The sequence below is a fragment of the Juglans regia genome, chromosome 12 (genome assembly GCF_001411555.2).
Source record: "Juglans regia cultivar Chandler chromosome 12, Walnut 2.0, whole genome shotgun sequence".
NCBI lineage: Eukaryota > Viridiplantae > Streptophyta > Magnoliopsida > Fagales > Juglandaceae > Juglans > Juglans regia.
The window spans coordinates 18,311,039-18,333,054 of NC_049912.1; the positions used below are offsets into that span (position 1 = coordinate 18,311,039).

Below are 22,016 nucleotides of genomic sequence, written 5' to 3' on the forward strand. Positions count from 1 at the left end.
TTAAAAAATTTTAAAAAAATAATAAAAAATGAATATAAAATAAAAAAAATATTAGAATATAATTTTTATTTTGAAATTTGAAAAAATTAAATTTATATTTTGTTTGAAAGATTATGAAAAAATTGTAATGACTAGATAATGATTAGATAAAAAAATTAAAAAATTAAAAAATATTTGTATTTAAATAACATCTAGACGTTGAGATAAAATGAGATGTAATGAAATGATTTAAAAAATTTGTAAAATCAAATCAGACCTAAATGAGACATGTTGGTTTACTAAGATTTTTCAAAAATAAATTCACAGATTAACTGATTTATTCAGACATATTAGGTTATAAATATTTGTTTACTAAAAAAATTAGCATATCGTCAATTTATAAATATTAATTTTACATCAATTTCTAAATATTATTTTAACCGAAATTGGACGTTGCGTTAAGCAAAAGGACCCCAACGCATGAACTGCCTAGAAGTCTCTTTATCAACTCACCATCGCGCTCACGCCGCTCGGCATAAATACCCTGAGGCTTGTGCTTTGCTTGGCGACCAAGCTTTTCACCATTCGCCAACGTTGAGCATTCCGTGCGTGCCTTGAATTTTGGGAATCGAAGGAGAAAAAATGGAGAGAGGAAGAGGGAGAATGCTGCCACTGCTGGCTTTCCACGCCGCGAGCGAGTATTACAGGCTCGACCGGAAGCCCCCTGTCACTGCCTGCCTTCTCGCTGCCAATACTGTCATTTATCTGAGGCCCGGATTTCTCCACTCCATCCTCCCTCCCATCGACGAGGTCTGGTTCAATGCCCACCTCATCCTTAAGGTACACGCTCTCTCATTTCATCTCTAACTTCTCCGTATTAAGAAATTTTTTTCTTCGGTATCTACTTCTACATGTACTGAATTCTTCGTTTCCTAGTAAATAAATACAAACTTCATCTTATGCTAATCGAATTCAGTACAAACTATTGCGAAACCCTAATCCCTTTCGCCTTGATAATTAGAGTACCAATTTTATGTTTCTCGATGAGACCAAGGGTACAGCCGTACAGGATACCTGAGCAAGGCAATAACAAAATAACTTTTGTTCATCAAGTACAAGATATGAACAGAATCAATTATTTATATTGATTTTCTTTCTGTTAAGTAATAGTCTTATGGGTCTACAGTTCAGGAACTGAAGAGAGGAAAGCAAAAAATTTAAAATTAAAAACATGATGGGGATTGTTCGCTACTTGATTCAGGTTGAGGTGGGATTTAGCATTATGTTTGTGGGACATTTGTTTGTTTCCTTAGAACAATCTTACTTCTATTTGTTCGGAAGGAACCGTACCTAGATATAATTTACAGCAGAATATATTGATAGACGCTTGAGTTCCTCACTGATGGGCTAGCCCAACTTATTTTAGAATTGGGACAGATGTCAGGATAACTTCAGCTTCTGAATTGGTTGAAACCTCTCAAGTAGACCTAATAAATTAAATGTCAGACGTTGTGGTATGAACATGCTCTGTAAAGAATTGATGTTTACTTACCTGTACATCCACAAAAAGAAGTTAATTTTGTGTTATTTTTTCTTTTCCTTCTATTGTTGATACGTATTGTCTGGAAATATTCTCAATTACTTTAAACAGAGGAAACGGTAACAAACCCTATCGTTTGGGTTTCTATATGAAAAGGAATATCCGATGTTGGAATTTATAGTTTGGTCTTGACTAATATGACTACTGTAGCATCTTTGGTGACATACTGCTTATGTCCGAAAGGCTTAAATGTCCCAAACTACCAAATTTTGCATATGCCTCTATAAGAAAATAAATTTGTAGAATTTCCAGTTTCTATTTACATTTCTAGTATATTATGTATCATTAATATTGTCTCGATTGGGTCTTCCTCATAAGTATTCAACACTGATTCACTCGGTTATGGTGAGAAGAAGGGGTCAATTTGGTGGCCTTTTTTTCTCAAGCTGTTTATGATCATGTTTTCCTCATTTGGAAAATCAAATTTTTGCTTTGGCAGCACAGGGACCTGAAGCGTTTTTTCTTGTCGGCATTCTACCATGTGGGCGAATCTCACCTGGTCTATAACATGATGTCACTCTTGTGGAAGGGGATCCAGTTGGAGACTTCAATGGGAAGCGCTGAATTTGCCTCTATGGTTACTGCTCTTCTTGGTATGTCCCAGGGAATCACACTGCTACTAGCAAAATCCCTTCTCTTGTTCTTTGATTACGAGAGACCTTACTACTCTGAGTTTTCTGTTGGATTTTCTGGTGTTCTCTTTGCCATGAAAGTTGTTCTGAATTCTCAGTCAGAAAACTACTCTTACGTGCATGGGGTAGTTGTACCGGCACGTTATGCTGCATGGGCGGAGTTGATTCTCATCCAAATGTTTGTACCTGGTGTCTCATTCCTCGGTCACCTTGGTGGAATACTTGCTGGGCTTCTCTATCTGCGGCTGAAAAGTAGATATTCAGGCTCAGATCCATTGACTTTAATCTTCAGGGGTCTCGCTGGCGCATTGAGCTGGCCAGTGAGGATTGTAAAGGGCTTGTTTCGATCCCCACGACGACGAATTTCTGGTAGAGGAAATGTTGGTCGGGATCGCACAGGGAGGACTGCTTCCGATAGATGGAGATGCCAAACATGTACATATGATAATTCTGGTTGGTTAAGCATTTGTGAGATGTGTGGGGCAAATAGAAATGACAATGGATTTTCTCCCCATCAGGTATCAAACCATTCTCGTGACCTTCCTGTAGACGAATTACGTCGTAGGAGAATGGAAAGATTTGGGAGATGATATCAATCAATTGATTCAGTTCATGATGGAGGCCCTCGTGCTTGTCCAATCATTAAGACAGGAGACACAATCACAAGAAGAATAAAGAAGATTCAATTTAAGAATGCAGATATATTTAGCAAGACATTACTTCTAAATATAATATTTTCAATTTCTCATCATCGACTCCTCTGGCCCTCCCTATATTGTGTTTGCTTTTATGGTTTCTACTTTGGCTGAGTAACTCTTAACATATTTCTTCTCTTCTGGGTTAACTCCTCATTCTCAGTTTGTTTAACACTAATTTATGACTAAATTGGAAGGTCCAGAAAGACTGGAAGTAGTGCACCTGATGTTTGGCATTGGGATGTAACCGTGTAAGATGTGTTTTCATGTTCATGATCAGAGAAGACATGAACTGACATCATATTGAATTGGGTCTTTCTGATTAAAGTTGCAAGGATGGTGTTGCAGTTTTTATTTTTTAAAAAAAAAAGAAAAAATCTGAAAGGATCCGGGGTTCAGCTCGCTTTGTATGACCCAAAACTCCATTCAAGAAAAGTTTTACTAATCTAAAATAAGATCTTAATATGATAATTGATAACACTGTCATTAAGGGTGAGTTCAATGTGACTTGATGGTATCCCTCTTATCTCTAACATATTTATTAATTTTTAATGCAGGGATTTTGTTTTTATTAAGTCATGTTATCTAGCCATATTATATGACCATGAATTTAATTTTTAAAATTTAAAATAATTTGAAACTTTTGTGTAAATAGTTACTAGACAATTTAGAATTTTAAAGGTTTGTCACGTTTTGTACTTCCTCCGGGCTTGTTTGGATATGGAAATCATTTCTTCTCATTTCGTCATTACAACTTTCTCAAATTTCAACACAAAATATAATAAACAATTTAACTTTTTCAAATCTCAAAATAATAATCATATAAAAAAAATAATATTTTATTCAACTTATCTATCTCATCTCATCTCACTATCCAATCGAGTCCTAAGACTTCGTTCTTACATCTATATCTAATTACTATTATTATTAGCACTCGAAAAACGTAGCATTTAGAAAACTACACACCCAAATTATAGAAACTAACAAGTTTTCTGTGAATCACAAAGGTGTGTGACTAGTTATTTTTATTTTTAAATGATTATAAATTTGATTATTTAAGTTTAAGTAATCTAAAAGGTCAGAATTTAAAATTTAAAAAGTTCAAAATAATTCATATTCTTTTTATCATGCTTCATTCTTTTCTCTGAAATTAATTAATTTATTAACAGTTAGTAATAAAATATGTCAAATTCCGAAAACTCCATAATCAAGTTATGAAAAAAAATAAAAAGTTACAATTTTGACTAATTTTATAAATAGGGATTATAATACTTTAGATTGTGTAAGGGAAAATAACCCTATTAATATCTTGTATTGTGTAAGAGAAAGTAGTGAATTAGATCCCATGATATCTAAAATGGAAAAATCCTTTTACCATGACTGTAATTAAAAATTTTACTCATCAGTCTTATCCTACACATTTTTTTTTTCCCTTTTAGTAGATGTATAGTATAGAACTACTGAGTAGAAGAACTCGACTGTAATTATAACATTAACCAATCTTTTATACATATGTGCTTAAATTTAGATTGCATCTTTTTTAAATCTAAAATTATGAAAAAGAAAGATGATAAATGAAGTCTCACATTGCATGAGTTGGAGAGAATAATTAGATTGCATGTAAAAATTTGAAAATTTTTTAATAATTAGATTGAAAGAGATAAAATAAGTTAATAATAATTGTGAAAATAAACGAGAAATAAAAGTTGCCTAAAAGAAAGAAAAGATGGGTCTATGTCTGTCCTATTTTAGCGAGGTCGGGTAGGAAGGGGCGAAGGGATAAGGTGTAGAGTATTACGAGTTAACGGTTACCGAGAGGACTGCGGGGGAGAGAGAGAGAGAGCGGGGGGAAGGATTGGAGAGAATGTCTACTTCCACTTGGTTTCTTCAGAGTGCATTGGCCTCTTCCCAACAGCTATGGATGGGGCCGAAGTTTGTTGCCCCTGCTTCTGCTTCTACCCAAAGGCCACGCCCTTCTCTTTCTCTTGTTGTTGAAGCCAAAGCCACCACCAGAAGGGAAGACAGGACTGCTCGCCATTCTCGCATTAGAAAAAAGGTTTTCTTTTCTGCCCATCTCTCTACTTCGCCATCTACAATGTTGTTGTAGTTCTTTATCGTAGTCTGTTCAATGTAAAATTTTAGCTATCTATTTCCATGGCTTTAGAATATTGTTAATCTCTTCTTTTTTCTTGGGCTTTGACAGAAGTCCTTGAAATATGTTTAATTATCACATTAGAGTTCACAAAATTTCCTGAAATAAATTGCCCAAACTCATCGTCGGCTACTGACCCAACATCTACAATAGAATTCCGCCTTGGCAGGCGTTGTGTTTCGGAAATTGCCAATGAAATGCCTGAATGAAAAGGTGATCATTGCTTTACCTTGTGTAATCGAGTTGATTCGATTGGCAGAGCAAGAGTTGTGATTTTCAAAATTTTATGTTCATCTTAGTGGTGCTCTAACCTTTCTTTGAGAAAATTTTATGCAAATCTTCCTCGATCACTATTCTCATCTTGGTGCTTTTATTTTAGCTGCACAAAGCTGCTTTCTTTGATCAAGGCTCTCCCCGCCGTTCTCATCTTTTCTTCTTTGCTTCTGGTCAAGTGGGTAGCTCTTGTCGATTTTTAACCACTCTGTTGGTTCCTTTGATCTGATTTAGCTGCTTTTTAATCTTCCTGCCTTTTCTAATTGGTATGCGTAATATACTAATAAAGATGAGTCTTTTATTATCTGATTTCAAGATATTGAACGACTTGATGTCTTGAAGTTGATATTGAGGTTTGGAAACTCGCATTTGGTTGAATTAAACTTTTCATTTTTTGTTCCCTTACTTCACGAGAAAGGAACTTAGGGTCCTGCTCAACAAGCTTTGAGGTTATTCATCATGGTCGGTAAATTTACACTTCATGCAGTGCTTATATGAGGTTTTACCTATGGCTAGAGTTAGCGTTACAGGTCTATAAAAAAAGTGGAGCAAGATATTATATAAGGTCCACTTTTTTACAAAGGCTTGTGTGGGGCTTGTCTATTTGGAGCTTGTACAAATCATTTCTCTTATATAAATGACAGTCGGTAATCTTTTAGCGGTGATTTAGCAAAGAGTTGCTGGGATCCTACATGCAAGGATAATGAGGTGTTGGCGAGAACCTTTGTCAAATGGAAATTCTTTTGTGACTGGGTGCTTGCCATCCATTTCAAGTGGCATGAGGCTGGTACTTCTGAGTTATATATATTAGGAAAAATGGGAAGAAGCAGACCGTTTGCATTCTTCCCAGAATTTTGGATCTGCAAATTTAGAATGGAATGATTGTACCTAAATTATTTTCTATCGCTGCCTAACCTAAAACTGAGTATCTTGCTTACCTCACGTTATACAACCTTAGAAAATGAACATTTGCGAGTGTTTCTTTGAATCTATCACCTATATAATTTCTAACCCTTCACATGCTAGAAAGGACTTTTCATTGTATTGTCTTTGTTGCCACAATAAACCCACTCATGTTTTTGAAATTAAGATTAAAAAAAGGTTTGAAGACAAAAGGTTTCCCGCCATTTATGATTACTAGTTCAATAGAAAGAAAAAATAAAGACTTTTCATTTTATAGTAGTTATTAATTTCTCATTACATGTTTCTATGAGTTTCCTGCATTTAACTTTTCTATCATTTTATTGTTACTTTTTCAATAATAAAAAAAGACTATTTATCTTATTGTAGCTATTGACTCTTTGTTATTTGCCCATTTGGCTTCCCCACCTCTTAACTACTTACTTTTATTATTCCTGCGCATTGCACCAGTTGACAACTTGTTTTGTATAAAACTTTCTACCGTAGTTCCAAGTGCATCGATACTTAGATATTTATCTGTTGTGGTATTCTTTTCCTACTTTGTTAGTTTTTCCTATGGAGGAGGGAGCATGACCTTGTTCTTCTTTGAATCTTTGTTTCTGTACTTTGGGTTAATATATTTCTTTTACATTTTGAAATATGCTAATCTTGATTGTTGGTGGTGCTGTGACTGTCTATTTTGCCATCAATATTTTGTTTTATCAGGTTGAAGGGACACCAGAAAGGCCAAGGTTATGCGTCTTCCGCTCCAACAAGCATCTCTATGTCCAGGTGATTGATGACACCAAGATGCACACACTTGCTTCGGCTTCAACCATGCAGAAACCCATATCTGAGGAGTTTGATTATAGCTCTGGTGCCACTATTGTAAGTTCACAAGTATCTATCCGTTTATTATCTGAACTAAACTGTTGCTACCTAACTGTATTCATTGGTCTAAAAAGATGGTCTCTCTGTCTTGGTCTTAGTCTCTCTTCTCTCTCTAATCAAATCAAACACCCACGCACCGGTGGGGATTTGGGCTCAAAGTTCAGAGCAAAATAGAATAAAATGTTTTGTTTGAAAGACACAACCTTCTACTTATAAAAAAGAAAGAAAGATAACAGCTTCTTAAGGTATCTCTTTGGCCGGATCTTTGTTTCAACCATTCTAGTGCTTCCTTTTTGTATTTCCTTGTATTGTGTATCCTAGTCATTGCATGTTGTAATATATTCGAGTTTATGATCCAGTTCATTTTTTTCTCAAATCCATTAGCCTCATCATACAAAATTTATGCTCCTGTATTAGACGCTTGCCCTCACCATCAAACATATCTGGACTCTTCCTAAACTTGGCAATATTGATCTTCTGCTGTCTTAAATGCATCATCATCATCTGAAGCTGGATTTTTGGGTACTCTGTCTTCACGGCAATATTTGATCCTCTATGGGTCTGAAACTTTTATTTCTTCTGTTACCAATGCGGTGGGTTTTGTTTTGGGGGGGTTTTTTTGTTTTTTAAATCTTTGACCCTTGTATGCGAATTGTCCTATTGCAAGTAAATGCTGGCAAAGCCCCATCTCTCATGTCCACTTAAATCCAAGTGTCTTGGCTAGTAATTCGGTAATTGTTATCCCCTTTTTTATAATAATTTGGCTATTTTTCTTCCTCTTCAATGTTATTTTCTAACTTTGTTTTTCAAGAGAAAAAGTCCTGATCTTTGCAAATTTCTAACATAAGGAGGTGGCAAAGAAGGTGGGTGAAGTCATTGCAAAGTCCTGTTTGGAGAAAGGAATCACAAAAGTGGCCTTTGACCGAGGTGGATACCCTTATCATGGACGTGTTGAAGCCCTTGCCAATGCAGCTCGAGAAAATGGCCTTCAATTCTGAGGTTTAGGTAGTCAATATTTTCTTCAAAACCATGTCTTTCTAATGTGGAATTTTGGGAAGGAAGAATGCATCAGTTTGTGAATGGATTGTTTTTAGAATGGCTTTTGCTTCTGTTTTTCCTTCTTTCTTCATGTGAATTGAAAAGGAAGTTTCAAATTGGAATCTTTCCTCTGTAGCTGATAGCCATAATGCATACTCTGATTTAGGAAGCAAACCTTCCGCCTCACAACTAAGTTGGCAGCCAACATTAGACAAGCTTGATATATTCAATGATGTATTTGAAGACAAGTGTTTTAAGTTTTACTTGCATGATGGTATTTCACATATGTTCATTTAAAGTAGGTCGTCATTCTAATTCGGCATATAGTAGGAGATTTTTCTAGGAGGAGCTTCACATGGGATGAAAGTAGAGACAGCCAACGCCTGGAGCATAAAAGATGTTGAAAAGAATCCTTTTTTCTCTCTTCTATTTTTCGATCCTTCAAACTGCTATTAAAAGTAGGTAACTTCTTGCTTGATCACTCCGAAAATCATGGGATATGCATGGGATAGGTTAAAGCCATTCAGAAAAAGGCTCCCTCATTGAGTGGCTAATTGTTTGCTGCTACAATCCAGAATAATAGCACGAAAAATTCTAGACATAAGCTCCACACTATCACTTAAAAAGTCTATTGTTCGGCTTCGTTTTATCGGTGTTGCTTGCATTTGGAATTTGGTTGCAATCATGAGTCCAATCATGGAGTGCATGAAAGGGGAGAGGACTTGGAAGGAACACAAGGCATCCATTCTTCTTGCAGGAGTTCGGACTTCAGTTCGAGAAGGAAGCAAGCAAGCGTAGGATTTACTTGCTCGGAATGGAGCCGGCTGTCAATTGCAGCAGTGTCGGGATTAGGAAATGATGATAAGCATTCTCCGACTATCCGAACTGTGTAGACCTCCGAGTGATGAAATTTATGGACATCTCCAGTGTCGTTTACTATGATCTATCAGCTTGTATGGATATTAAAAATATCTTATAATATTTGTAAATAATAGTGAAATAATTTATAAATAATAATAAAATAATTTGAATTAACGTATTTTATTGAGTTTTGAAAAAGAAGAGAAAAAAATTGAATATAAATATTATAAAGTTAAAATATTGATTGAATATAATTTTTATTTAGAAGTTTGGAAAAGTTGTATAGGATTTTGTATTTTGTTTGAGAGTTTGAAAAACTTGTAATGATTAAATGAAAAATTTAAAATTTAAAAAGATTTATTTTATATTTGAGTAATATTTGAAAAGTAAATATTTAAGAACAGTGTTCCTAAAAGAAATGTGGAAACCTTAAAAGGCTTAGCGCTTTAGCTTATATTACTTGTCGTGATGAGTTGAAGATCCAGCGCTGTTGCTAACTTGGAATAATGCCTCTACAAGCATTATTTAGCCTATTGAAATCATCCCCTGCCTATTCAGAACACCTTGACATCCATCCAGGATATGATTATGTGATCAATTGTAACACACCTCAAATACTCGCTGTAAAAATTTTATTTCTGATTAAAATTTTTTGCCTCAAGAGAAGAGAGAGAGAAAATGAAAGTATCTTTCTGATTAAGGATTTTTTGCCATTACAAAGAGCGACACCCACTACATATACTAGTCAGACCTTTGCTAACTGACGGGCCAAAGCCCAACACACTGAAACATCAAGTACAACAAAAGTCCAAACACACGGCGGGCCAATTCCACAAGGCCGAAAGGCCAAACAGAAAACAAGTAAATGGACCATGGGCCTACAAATATGAGCCCAAACCTCTAACCTTTTATTATCCCAAAATAAAGTCTACAGTGACTCCGTTCCACTCCGGTGGAGGTACAGGATTGTGACATTAATTTTGAGGATTGATTATATTTGCACATTGCTGCCCTTCTTCTGACCTTAAGACATGAATAATTATTTTCCTTCCTTTCTAAAACAGGCATCTGGAGTGCGAAAATTCATATCAATTTGGCAATATAAGAAACGTGTGAACTGTATAACATCTGCGTTGATATTGTAATGAAAGGCAACGTTTTCTCCAAGATACTCTGCCTCATGATCTGATTGTTCAAGCAATTGAAACAACGCATGCAGGAGACTCTCGATGCCCCACTAATTCAGAGACCCACACCACATGGGAATCAGGTTATCAGAAACTACTTCTGGTACGGTATATAAATATGCTTTTTTTGGTGGGGTTTGGGTGGAGAATTAGTGGTTCCAAGGCATGAGAACTCTTGAAGATGGGGGGGGAACTAGGGTTTGTAGTATGAACATAGCTTGAAAAGGGTCTCTGAAAGAGGAGGCAGAAGTGCATAAAACTCGGTTTGTCTGCAGCTATCACACGTCTTCGATCACCGAGTGTGCAAGTTGGAAAAAGAATGAAAAGGACCACCCATCTCTTAAAGAGAAAAAAACTCACTCACATGCAATATGGTCCCCATCGCATATGCAAAGCCCTGAATAGTACATTATCTAACATGTGAATTAGGGGTCTTCATCCTCATTACTGCGCCTCTGGTTTGGATCATCCATTTTTCGTTTCAGTTTAGCAATGAACAGATAGATATCTCCATGGACATGTTTAGGGTTGGGTGGGGGGCAAACATCATTTAAGTTTTGCCCAGAAGCAAAGTGGTGGGGGCATTTGGAGTTCCTCATGGGCTTATTTATCATGTTCTGCTGCATGTTCTCATAAATCTTTTCTTTTTCTTTTTCTTTTTCCTTTTTCTTTAATTTTCCGGCCTGCTTTAAAGGAATTGTTGATGTTGCTACATTCATGTGCTTGTTTGAAGTTGTTATGTTTTTCACTCGGAAAATGCTAACTACACCCATGTCTCTCTCTCCTATCCTCTTGTGATGGATGATGTGTCGGAATGTTATCACAATTTCTGTTTTTTTATTTTTTTTTTCACAATTTTCTTAGTTGGATTAGGGAAACTAAGGGCAAAATTGTCAAAGTCAAACCAATGGTTTGCAGTGAAATGTTTTGGAAAGACCAAAAGGTGAAAAGGATCATAATTGTTGGCTGGTTAGCTGATGATCAAATGTCATGTGGGTATGCCGGTTCATGAGCACATGGAAGAATCACGATTGCCGGCAAAATAAACAACAAATGACAGCTGAGCACACGCTTATAATAATACCTAACACAGCCCACAATGGTACAATCGCAACCACAAGTAAAAAGAGGTGCTTTCGTTGCCAAAGAAGAGGCCAAAAAGTTAGAGAGAGAGAGAGAGAGAGAGAGAGAGAGAGGTAAAAAAAAAACATCACTGCTATTGCTATGCATCATCTGTAACAATCTTTTCCGTAACTCCAGTTTGGCATTCATAGTTTCAGTATGACTAGACAAAAAAAACATCGAAAAAATATATAGTAAAGAGACCCAAAAGGTAAAAAAAAAAAAAAAAACACAAAAACTTGAATAACCTCAAATGCTATAAAACCCAAAAGACAACAGTATGTAGGGTAGGGGCCAAGATTGACACTGGAAAGAGACAGAGACCAGGGGTGGTTAGAAGGTGAGAGAGAGAGAGAGAGAGAGGAGGGAGATGAGGCTGAGAAGCACATGAAGCGGAATATCAATGAACAACTCTTCCGCACCTGCTCCTTAAAATAGCTTTGCTTTCATCAAGTTGAAGCAGGCGGAGGTTGAGCAATAAATAAAAGGTACACAAACTCGGAGTTGGGGTGGGGGACATGGGAGCAAACAGTACCATTATAATGACATGTGTAAAGAATGTACACTTGTCGTCGACATATGTGAAAAGACAGATGACAGAACAATGGGAGTAATAATATGGATATTGGATGCTGCTGTAATATTGAAAATTTAAAGGAAAGAGAATTGGGGTAATGGCCTTTTCTTTTGGCCAATTTAATTGACTCGGGTGATAGATATACTTAGCACTGGCGGCCTCTGCGGCAGCCAAGTGCACCAGCACCAGAAGTTATAGAGCCAACCATGGAAGAAGACTTGGCACCCAAGCTTGAGGCCCTGGCATAGCTGGCAGAAGCTCCAGCTCCTGATGGAGTGAAATAGGCACCATTCAACAACAAATCCCCCTCTGATCTCCAATTCCAGCCCTTCCACTCGCTTTGAGATGTCTCCACCCTCTTTGTCACCTACCCAAGACAAAATTTGTCAGTCACAATCAATGAGTTCACACATTGTAATGACAAGAAGACCATGGAGAGACTGCTGGCAGCAAGAGGACATTTTGAGTTATATACAATACCTCTTTTGCAAAAGGGTTTGTGGGTGCAGCATATCTGTTGCCCTGGCTATTGATTGTGGGATTTGCACTTCCACCAATGGCATACATCTCCCAGTGAGTGTAGTCATTGTTCACCACATGGAAGTATCCGTGTCTACACCTGCATTGATAATCATAGATTGGTTTCTTGTCAGATTGATCAAAACTTCCAAGCCAAAAAATATGAACAAAGTCTTCCTTGATTTCTTTGCAGTAAAAGGTCAAATTAGAGGTTCGGAATTTATTTAAAGGAGCCCAACCCAAACATGGGTAGTGGCAAATTTGTCAATTGGTTGCCTTCTCTAATTAAGGAGTCTTTTCTGTGAGCTTTAGTTACAAAACTTCCTATTATTTTTTTTTTCTTTTAATAATTAGATTCCTTAAATTGTCCTGTTATAAAATTTTGTACTTGGATATATATATATATATATAAAAGTAATCTTAATTACTATAATAAAGGGAGAGTATGGTCTCCGTGTGTATGACATGTTCCCCTCTTTTCTGATTCAGTTCAAAAAGAAAAATAAGAACTTAGGACTGACGCAATTTTAAAACTAAAGAATTGAATAAAAATACTCGACAGTTCAAACATGAAATGGGAATCCAGACCAGAATGTATGAATTATAATGGGAAAAAAATCATGTTTGAACAACAATTGTTTTCAAATATAAGGGCTTTAACATGAAAAGCAGAAGTAGATGTTACCTTGGCATTCTCTGGATAAGTCCCTCTCCAAAATGGTTGTACGCAATGGTCACTTGCATTTGCTTGTCTTTGGTGTAACTGTCGCTATGTCCCAACAGAATCACCTGTTTTTGAAAACAAAAAAGCAGATGTCGGTCTCCCAATTAAGATAATATATCTTAGCAAAATCAATAAGCAGAAATGCAATAATAATAAACATACTTCATTGTTACTTATAAAAAAAAATAAACATACTTCATTGTGGTGGGTGAAGTGATTGTTGGAAATGGTAATGGCAGTTGAGCCCATGACAGCATCAACAAGGCCATCAGCACAATTGGAGAGGGAATTATGATCCACCCAAACGTGACTCGAACCGAAGATGGAAATGGCATCGCCATCAGCCATAGTCCTCCACCCGAAGTGACTCGGGGAGCTCCTCACCATGGCATTCCCAGTAGGCTTGCAGTCATGGATGTGCAGGCCGTGAATGATGACATTGGTAATAAACTGGATGGTGATGCATGCTCCATTCGCAATGTGGACATTGGTCCCACGGCCATCAATGGTCTTGAAGCTGTTCATGAGGAGCTCCTGCTTCAATTGTATCACCATGTCCCGCTTGAACACAATCCAGAGAGGCTCTTCCTGGATAACAGCATGGCGCAAAGTGCCGGGCCTTGGGTTGACAGGGTCATCATCGCCAGCATCAGTGACGACATAGAAGCGGCCGTCACGTCCACCAACGGCATTCCTTCCAAAACCAATGCCACAATCTGCAAGGCGCTTGCGGTTAGTTTGCCAATTTGGGTCACAACGCCAGCAGTCATCAATGGGATTGCCGGTTCCGCATGAGAAGTAGCCCAGTTTCCTCCTCTCAGTGCTGTTGCGGATACTCCTGCCATATCAAACACATTGATTTAGTCCCACCATTAACATCACCGAAGCTGTTAAAGGATTCCCAAATTGAATCGTTTTCGATCATTAATCTTGACACATTTAAAGCTGTTTTTGTATATCAACCATTTAAAATGACAATCTAAGATAATTAGTTTAGTTTTACATTTTACTAAACTAACGTTAACAGAATTATTGTAAGCTTGAAAAGACAAGTAATTCCTCCGTGGTGTGTCGGTGGAGGTAAAACGTTCTTCATATCAATGAAGTATTAAAAGTGCTACACCGACCAAAGTTTGAGCTTTGCAGAGGGGCAGCCTACAGAGCGACCGTTTTGTCAATGGGTCTTTTTCAGTGTAACGGAAAAGAATGACATGCACTGTTTGGCCTTATGGTATACAGAATTTAATATTCTGCCAAACCTCATAATTATAATATTAGAAGGTTGAAGGATGCTTTTAATATCTTTGACACTGAGCCACCCATTTCTAAAAGGCAATATCATCTTTGTTAGCTACTTTTGCAGGACGCATATAAATGCCACATGCACTCATACAATACAAAGCAACTTTTCAAACGGTAGACGCCCGCATTATTATTATTATAACTTTGAGTAATGTTAACTAAAATCAAACAGCCTCGGCATACCTTGTTGTACCTTTTCAAGTACTAGGAGAGACCACAAAAACAAAAAAAAATGATACTCTCACCGACAGTTGAGTTCCGATTGGGTCTCGACAATTTATTTATTTATTAGCTTAATGATTAAGAAAGTATTTTTTAATGATGTTATGATACCCGTCTCGTGCTACATTTTCGGTGGGTATAACACTGCTAAGAAAAGAGTAATGTTAACTACAAGTCTCATATAAGACTTTTGTAAAAAAGTAGATTTTACGAATAAAAAATAATGATTTTTACACTTTTTTTAAGTAGAGTCTACTTTTTTATAAGTATTTTGTATAAAATTGGTCTATTTAAGTCATTTACATATCATTTTTAAAAGAAAAAAAATGGTATAAAGGGAGAGAGAGAAGACTCACATTTCGACCATGGAAGCAACCTCCTCGGGATTATCCACTGCATGCTCGTTCGAGCCCTCCTTCACTTCCGAACTGGAAAAAAAAAAAAAATCATATGAAGAAGAAGAAACAACTCCACTAATTAGCATATATATAAGCACATAAACAATCAACAATTTTTTTGTTAATTTCACTGCGCAAAACTATTAACGATTGATTCATTAACAATTTAACAGACAACGTTGGCATGAAACCAATAGAAAATATATAAAACATATACGATGTAAAATCATATATAAATAAGTCGAAATATAGTTTTAATAAATATATAATATGAATTTAAATAATTTTAATAAAAATGCAATTTATGCCAAATCTCCTTTTTTTTTCTCTCCAATTAATAAAATAAAAGACAAAATTTATATTTTATCGATCAATTTGTCTTTCGTGATTATCGAATACAAGTACAAAAAAATTAACACCTGTTCAATTATTTCACATTTCCGTAAAACGAAAAAAGAACAAAAACTCATCAAGAAGCAATCTAGACTGGAAAATGATAGAATTAGTATCTTCTTAATATCTATTTAGTATTTTTTTTATATTTGATTTTTTTTTCAATTTTTTATTTTACTTGATAATTAAGAAAGTTATTATTAATAAAATTATATATATTTTTAATTTTTTGATTAAGAATGTTAAAAAAATATTTTAAAAAATGATAAATAATAAATACACTATAAATAATAAATAAGTAATAAAAAAATACTAAACCTACCAATCCGAAAATGAAAGATAATTTCCGATAGATTCCAATATCGTACTGAATCGAATTTCTAATATCGAATACCCTTTTTTTTTTTTCCTTCAAATACAGGATATTATTTGGCAAATTAGAAATGACGACGTGTCGAGTAGGTAATAGCGAGTAAGTACAACAGAAATGGAAATGGAGAGTTGGGGGGGGACAGAGACATAGTCTATGTCGGTGCGCAACGCTCGAGGACATTGCAGCAGTAGTCGCTCGCTCACTATTCTAGTAAAACCGTTATAAAGGGGTTTCCATTGAGAGAGAGAGAGAGAGAGAGAGAGAGAGAGATCTGTTTTCGGGGGTCGGGTCTGGGGTTAAAAGAACAAACGATACAGATCTTGGCCTATGGATCTAACGGCTGATATTCTTCCACCACTGCTCGAAAAGATTTTCTCAACGAAACACGAAATTAACCAACGGTCTAAAAAGTAAAAACACAAACGCATGCACTGAGACAAAATAAAAAAAATAAAAGAAATAAACAACCGACAACGGCCATTAACGTTGGGGGTACTGTTTGTTTGGTAGCTCAAGCACCTAATTAACTGTTTTACTGGGTTAATGGGCACTGACCCGGCAACCATTGACGAGTTGCTTGAGCTCTGCAATTTCTCTGTTCCTCCATTCCTGTAAGAGAGACTAACATGGGATAAGCTTTGAAACTGCCTCGGAGAGTTTTTACAGAACGTGAGAGAGATTCTAGAGACGCCATTGAAGCTAAATTAAGGTTTTACTTGCTATTTTTGGGAGAGGAGGATTAGGTGGGCCTTGGAGAAAAACAATAAATGTGAGGGACAAAGTTACGAAAGCTCGGTGGAAAAAAAAAAAAAGAAGAAAAATAGCACTCATTAATGGAGCCCGCAAAGACATGAGTAAATGAGGAGCAGTGTTCTGTGCTGTAACTTTCGCAGAAGCTGTTCCTATCGTGTCCCAGATTGAAAAAAGAAAATTACGGAAAGATGGTTTAAGTTTCAGAGACAACCATTTGAAAAACCCTAAAGTGGAAGGAATGGCGGAAAATGCGTTACGCAAAATCGAAAACAGAGGAGGTGAAGATGTACTTCTGAGAAAATGCTGTACGGAATTTCACAGAGGGAGAGGGAGAGTGATCGACTTACTCAGTTTCTGGGATCTGCTCCTCCAGTACCTTCGCTATTGTCCCCACGCACAACATCATCACCAACACCATTGAGCACAGACCGACCCATCTCCTAGAAACCGCCATTGCCTCTCTCTCTCTCTCTCTGTCTCTCAAATTCTCAATGTCTCTTAGTCTCCCTCTAAAACCTCTCTTTTTTTTCTGTGGATGTGTATAGCAGAGGAAGAGAGACACACGAATGCGGAGGAGAAAAAAAGGCAGAAGAAGCAGTAGTAAAAGCAGAAGTGAGATAGTCAGAGAACGAGCTCTAACAAAGCGACCTTTTTATAGAGACGAGAAAGACAACTAAATATAAATTAAATAAATAAAATCAAAAAAATAAAAAATAAAAAATAAAAAAACAGAAATAAACATTTTCGTCGACGTTAACTCGAGCGAGTTTGACCCTGGTTAGGTTTCCCGTAACCAATCCCCACACAAACTAAAATTAGACAAACTAACCCACAACATAGTTTGAAAGATTTTTTATGCCTTCATTTTCTTTTCTTTAAAAAGAGTTAAATAAAAATTAAAGATTTATTATACATCAGTCATTATTCACTCTCACACTTCACACTTATACCGCATTGTTTACTAGGGTCACACGAGCAATGGCGTGAACAATAAGGGATTTGTGTAGATATTGTGAGCAGTAGCCGTGACTTTAACATTTTCGTTTATGAATAAAAATGGTCCCACAATAAATATATAGTATATTACATACTAAACTTGTAAATAACATAGTAAAAATAGGGAACAAAAGTTATTTCATAGCAAAAAGGAATACATACATACATTTCAAGAATAATGTAAAGAAAGCTTCGTATGACCACAAGGGTGATAATAATAGAGGTGATACTCACATGATGCGGGGCGAGGTGGACCTATTGGATCTAGAAACCGCACCGCATCCCTTGTCCAAGCCACACGATCCATTGGGTCTAGAAACTATTTTTTGGTCTAAAAATAATTTTTGGATCTATATTATAATATAATTAAAATTTATAAATATAAAAAGAATTTAAACTTATTAGAGTTGTATTTTGTATTACCTTGATCTCATAGACTAATATATAAGAGGCCAATGTAATATAATAGTTATACTTAAGTAATGCGGGACTTAAGCAATAGGCACACAAGAAAAAAAACCCTAAATTACTCTCCTATTTTTGGAGAGGAAATGGGGAAATTAACATGTGAGGGAACATACACTATGGGCAATTAACCTAAGCTTACTCTTAGACTTCATTTGACTATACAGATAAGATAAGATGAAATGAGACGAGATAAAATTAGTTTATAAATTTCATCTCTATTATTAGAATATAGTTTTTTAATATTAGTTTTATTTTAGATTTAAAAAAATTAAATTATTTATTTATTTTATGTGAGAATTTAAAAAAAATATATAAAATAAAATATAATGAAATAATTTGAATCGTATAACTAATCACCTCCCCCAACAGTCACTAACCGTCGAACATTTAAGAATGGTTATTTTTGTTTATTTTATATTATTTGTTCGTTTTCAACTTTGACGCGTTAGGTTGATATTATTTTATTTTATTATATATATTAAAATAGATGTAATTCCCAGGCGCCAATCACGGCCTTTTTCAAGATGTTGGACTCTCCAACCCAACACGTTTCAACCAGATGAAGGGGTCTAATTAATAATGCTTACAAGCTGTTTTAATATTTTTCATTTCGGTCTCTTTTCTTTTTTAATAATTATGCCAACCCAATTTATGGGGTTGGTTGTTTGGTAAAATTATTCACTAAAATTAATTATCTCAATGTTTTTATTTTGTTTATTTTTTATTTTAATTTCTTGTACATGGGCCAAAGAGCTGCAAGCAAGACATGAGGTCAAACGAGAACTCAAAACTGAAAATAAATCCATGGCCATGAAGTCATGAAGAAGCTCAAAGCAACATGATGTGATCACACATATTTCGGTGTAGCATGCATGTGGCTTTGCTTAAGAACCAAATAAATCTTATATGTTTTCCACATTGCATGGAATTATGGTCGGGCAAACCTCAATGCATACCACCTTTATAAATTTCTTCCCGACCTTTTTTATTTTTTATTACAACAAGAACCATTATATGAGTCATTTGACCAACTATTGTTGAATCCCGTTTGGATTATGAGATGAGATGAGTTGAAATTTTTGAATAGTAGTGAGATGCCCAATCCAAACCGACTCTGAGTTAAAAGATATCGTCAATTAAAAACCACAACTTTCGATTGATAAACACAAATACTACTTGATTTTGCAAACATAACACAATTAGAAGATTCGGTGTAAATCCATGATGATCATGTTTTGAAACCTTATAAAGATCTCCAATATATGAACCACTTTGGTCAAATTTGATCAAACCATTCACATGATGCTTATAAATGCCTTGCATCAAGGAGTAGGAAAAGATTCTTAGTTTCAATTCATCCTACAAGTTGACAATCTTTTGTAGGCATGAGGCCGCCAACTGAATTGGAAAATTGCTAGTTGATATTGGTACCCCTAATTAAATCCATGTCTTTTGTCACGGATAGTTCAAGTATCCAAAGTTTATTTTCCCAACTTCCACAATACACAATTTGAGGATTTGGCTTCTTTGGAATTTCGGTTGAATGTACACACTCGCGAGCGTGTTCATGTGTCGTGTTATCATATACATATCTCTTATTCAATGGATTAAATTTTTGAAATTGGGTTCGAGTGATCTTACCCAATATTTTATTGGTACGTTGTTGTATATATACAAGTTTTATTTTTTTTTATTTGATCCAAAAAATATATATATATATATATTTGCACTAATTAAGATCTAGGTCTTGAAATTAATAGCCTATTAAACCCCAACATTTTGCTTACAAAGAAAGAAAATGCCCTACATCCATGATCTTGTCTTTTTCATATGTGTTAATTAAAACTTATGCGATATAAAATGAATTGGAAGATAAATATTGACAGATAAGATCATTATATCCACCGGCAACATTATATTAGCCTTTTCCTTGTACTAATTCTTTTTTTTTTTTAAATAAATTGAAAAAAAAAAGGTGAAGTGAAACAAAAATAGTGAATGTAGATAGCTTGGATTGAAAATATGGGCTACAAATTAGGGAACCCACCAAATTAAAACAGAATACATTCACTAATCTCATTGACATGATCCCGACCTCGAGCGAAGTTGTAAGATCTTGAAAATTGTATAATTTTAAAAAATAATACTAGATATACTCATGAGTTTTGCAATCATTGCGTATTTCTTTTAAAAATGAGTGAGATTTATTATTAAAAATTACTTTTTTCATGTGGTTCATATTTATTTACTTTATTTTTAAAAGAGTCCATATTTAATTTTAAAACATTACGCATTCTATTGAGTATGAGTGCATATATCATTTCTCAATTTTAAATTTTTTCAAGGATTCAAAAACCTTTCAAGTCATTCAAGCGAACTAATTATTATATGCAAACTGAATTTATTTTGTATTAGAAATTTGGAATAAAAGGATTAACGCGGGAAAAGAAATTTCAAAATGGTGAAATTTTAATTTTTGTCAGACCTAAGGAGAGTAGGGTATTGAATTTCTTATTAATATTTTGTTTTATTTGTATATTACACTAAAAAATAAAATTAATTAATAATTAATATATTTTTTCGAGTCCCTTGACTATTTGCCTTTTTGAAGACACGATGATGTTCCCATGCAACCACCAAGTGGCTCCCATCATAGCAATTTACGGCTAACTTCTGTTCAAGAACCTCCTCTGTCCCCCTTATTTACGGCTCTATTCTCATCATCGTGTACAAAAAGGTACACACAAAGCATTATGATCTACAACAAACCTCCCGGCCAGGGCCATTGATTATGTGGACCAATCTAACATGAGTTGGTTATGATTTAGGGCTTTGACTTTCTTTGAACTTAAGAATTATATATATATATATATATATATATATGAGTTTTGCTAGAGCCACCGAAGAAGTGGCCCGAATTAGGCTACTGAATAGTACATTTTATCTTTTTTATTGTTTTATATATATTTTTTAATAAATATTTTTTAATCATCATAAATATTTTTTAAAAAAATAAAAAAATTCATAACATTATGAAAAAATATTTTCTTAATCATTAAGTAAAAAAAAAAAAAATCATTTGAGACACTTTTTGAGTCCCGAATTTGGATCCCAAAGCATTTCTCATATATATATATATATATAAACAAGTTGAAAGTTTAAACAAAATGGAATGGAATATCCGTCTTATTCAAGAATCAAGAGTAAAGACGAAGGTTTACCCGATGCAGTATGTTTATATCCGTAAACTATCGCTCAACACATCATTGATCTCTAGTACTACTCGTACCAAATATCGATATTAATATTTTATCTTTTAAATAATGTTAAATACAATCTTAGGATATGTATCTCGTGTAAATTCAATTTGAAAAAAAAAATAGAGTTCATCATTAAAAAATAATTTTATTTTATGTGAATCTCAAATTTAATCACTATTTTTTAAAGAAATGTGCGAAACTCACATGTTGGACTACAAATATCATTTCTTTTACCCTTTTTGGTTACAAGAAAAGAACAACAAATATTACAAGTAAAGTACTTATGAAATTCCCCCATTTGTAAGCATAATAAATAGTGAAAAAGACCAATCCAAATTTTCAACCCTAGTCCCCCTACTACTCCTAAGGTTAGTTTACCATATTTGATTGAAAAAACAAATAAAACAAGGAATCGTACGTTGCAAGTAGCAAGCTAGCAAAGGGTCAATCAATGAGACGTATTAGTGGATAAGATTCATATAATATATTATTATTATTATTATTATATAGACATGAGCATGTAGATCTCACACGCGGCTTATTAGCACGCTTGCTTGCTTGCTGTTGGTAGATCAGTGCTCGTTAGCCCCCGGCCGGTGCTTCTATTAGAAAACCTAAAAGCTCAAAAACACTCCGGACCTTCATCATCCCTAACAATTTCTATGCCTGCTTGCTTGCTTCAGTATATTTGAGGTACTGGA

General features: G+C 35.0%; 3 protein-coding genes across 7 annotated transcripts; 2 read left to right on the forward strand and 1 right to left on the reverse strand.

Annotated features, from left to right (window-relative positions):
- The first annotated feature begins 415 nt into the window (after positions 1–415).
- Positions 416–3,240, forward strand: LOC108995896 (rhomboid-like protein 14, mitochondrial). 3 transcript variants are annotated; one of them, XM_018971561.2, is made up of 3 exons: positions 416–819; positions 2,019–2,172; positions 2,293–3,240. In XM_018971561.2, exons 1-3 carry the CDS (start codon positions 622–624, stop codon positions 2,799–2,801), a joined length of 861 nt encoding a protein of 286 aa, XP_018827106.1. In that variant the 5' UTR covers positions 416–621; the 3' UTR covers positions 2,802–3,240. The 3 variants fall into 3 exon arrangements, with proteins under 3 accessions (XP_018827106.1, XP_018827107.1, XP_018827105.1); XM_018971562.2 differs by having other exon boundaries at positions 2,024–3,225; XM_018971560.2 differs by having other exon boundaries at positions 2,019–3,224.
- Positions 3,241–4,646: 1,406 nt separating this feature from the next.
- Positions 4,647–8,408, forward strand: LOC108995894 (50S ribosomal protein L18, chloroplastic). The gene is made up of 3 exons (XM_018971557.2): positions 4,647–4,962; positions 6,958–7,119; positions 7,971–8,408. The coding sequence occupies exons 1-3, from the start codon at positions 4,771–4,773 to the stop codon at positions 8,118–8,120; spliced, it is 504 nt and encodes a 167-aa protein (XP_018827102.2). The 5' UTR covers positions 4,647–4,770; the 3' UTR covers positions 8,121–8,408.
- A 3,032-nt stretch (positions 8,409–11,440) lies between these two features.
- Positions 11,441–17,217, reverse strand: LOC108995893 (probable pectate lyase 8). Of its 3 annotated transcripts, none has more exons than XM_018971554.2 (7): positions 16,939–17,217; positions 16,394–16,447; positions 15,031–15,102; positions 13,346–13,988; positions 13,112–13,215; positions 12,388–12,526; positions 11,441–12,274 (listed from the first exon to the last, which is right to left on the reverse strand). In XM_018971554.2, exons 1-7 carry the CDS (start codon positions 17,043–17,045, stop codon positions 12,053–12,055), a joined length of 1,341 nt encoding a protein of 446 aa, XP_018827099.1. In that variant the 5' UTR covers positions 17,046–17,217; the 3' UTR covers positions 11,441–12,052. The 3 variants fall into 3 exon arrangements, with proteins under 3 accessions (XP_018827099.1, XP_018827098.1, XP_018827100.1); XM_018971553.2 differs by having other exon boundaries at positions 16,394–16,459; XM_018971555.2 differs by lacking the exon at positions 16,394–16,447 and having other exon boundaries at positions 16,939–17,216.
- Between the last annotated feature and the right edge of the window lie 4,799 nt (positions 17,218–22,016).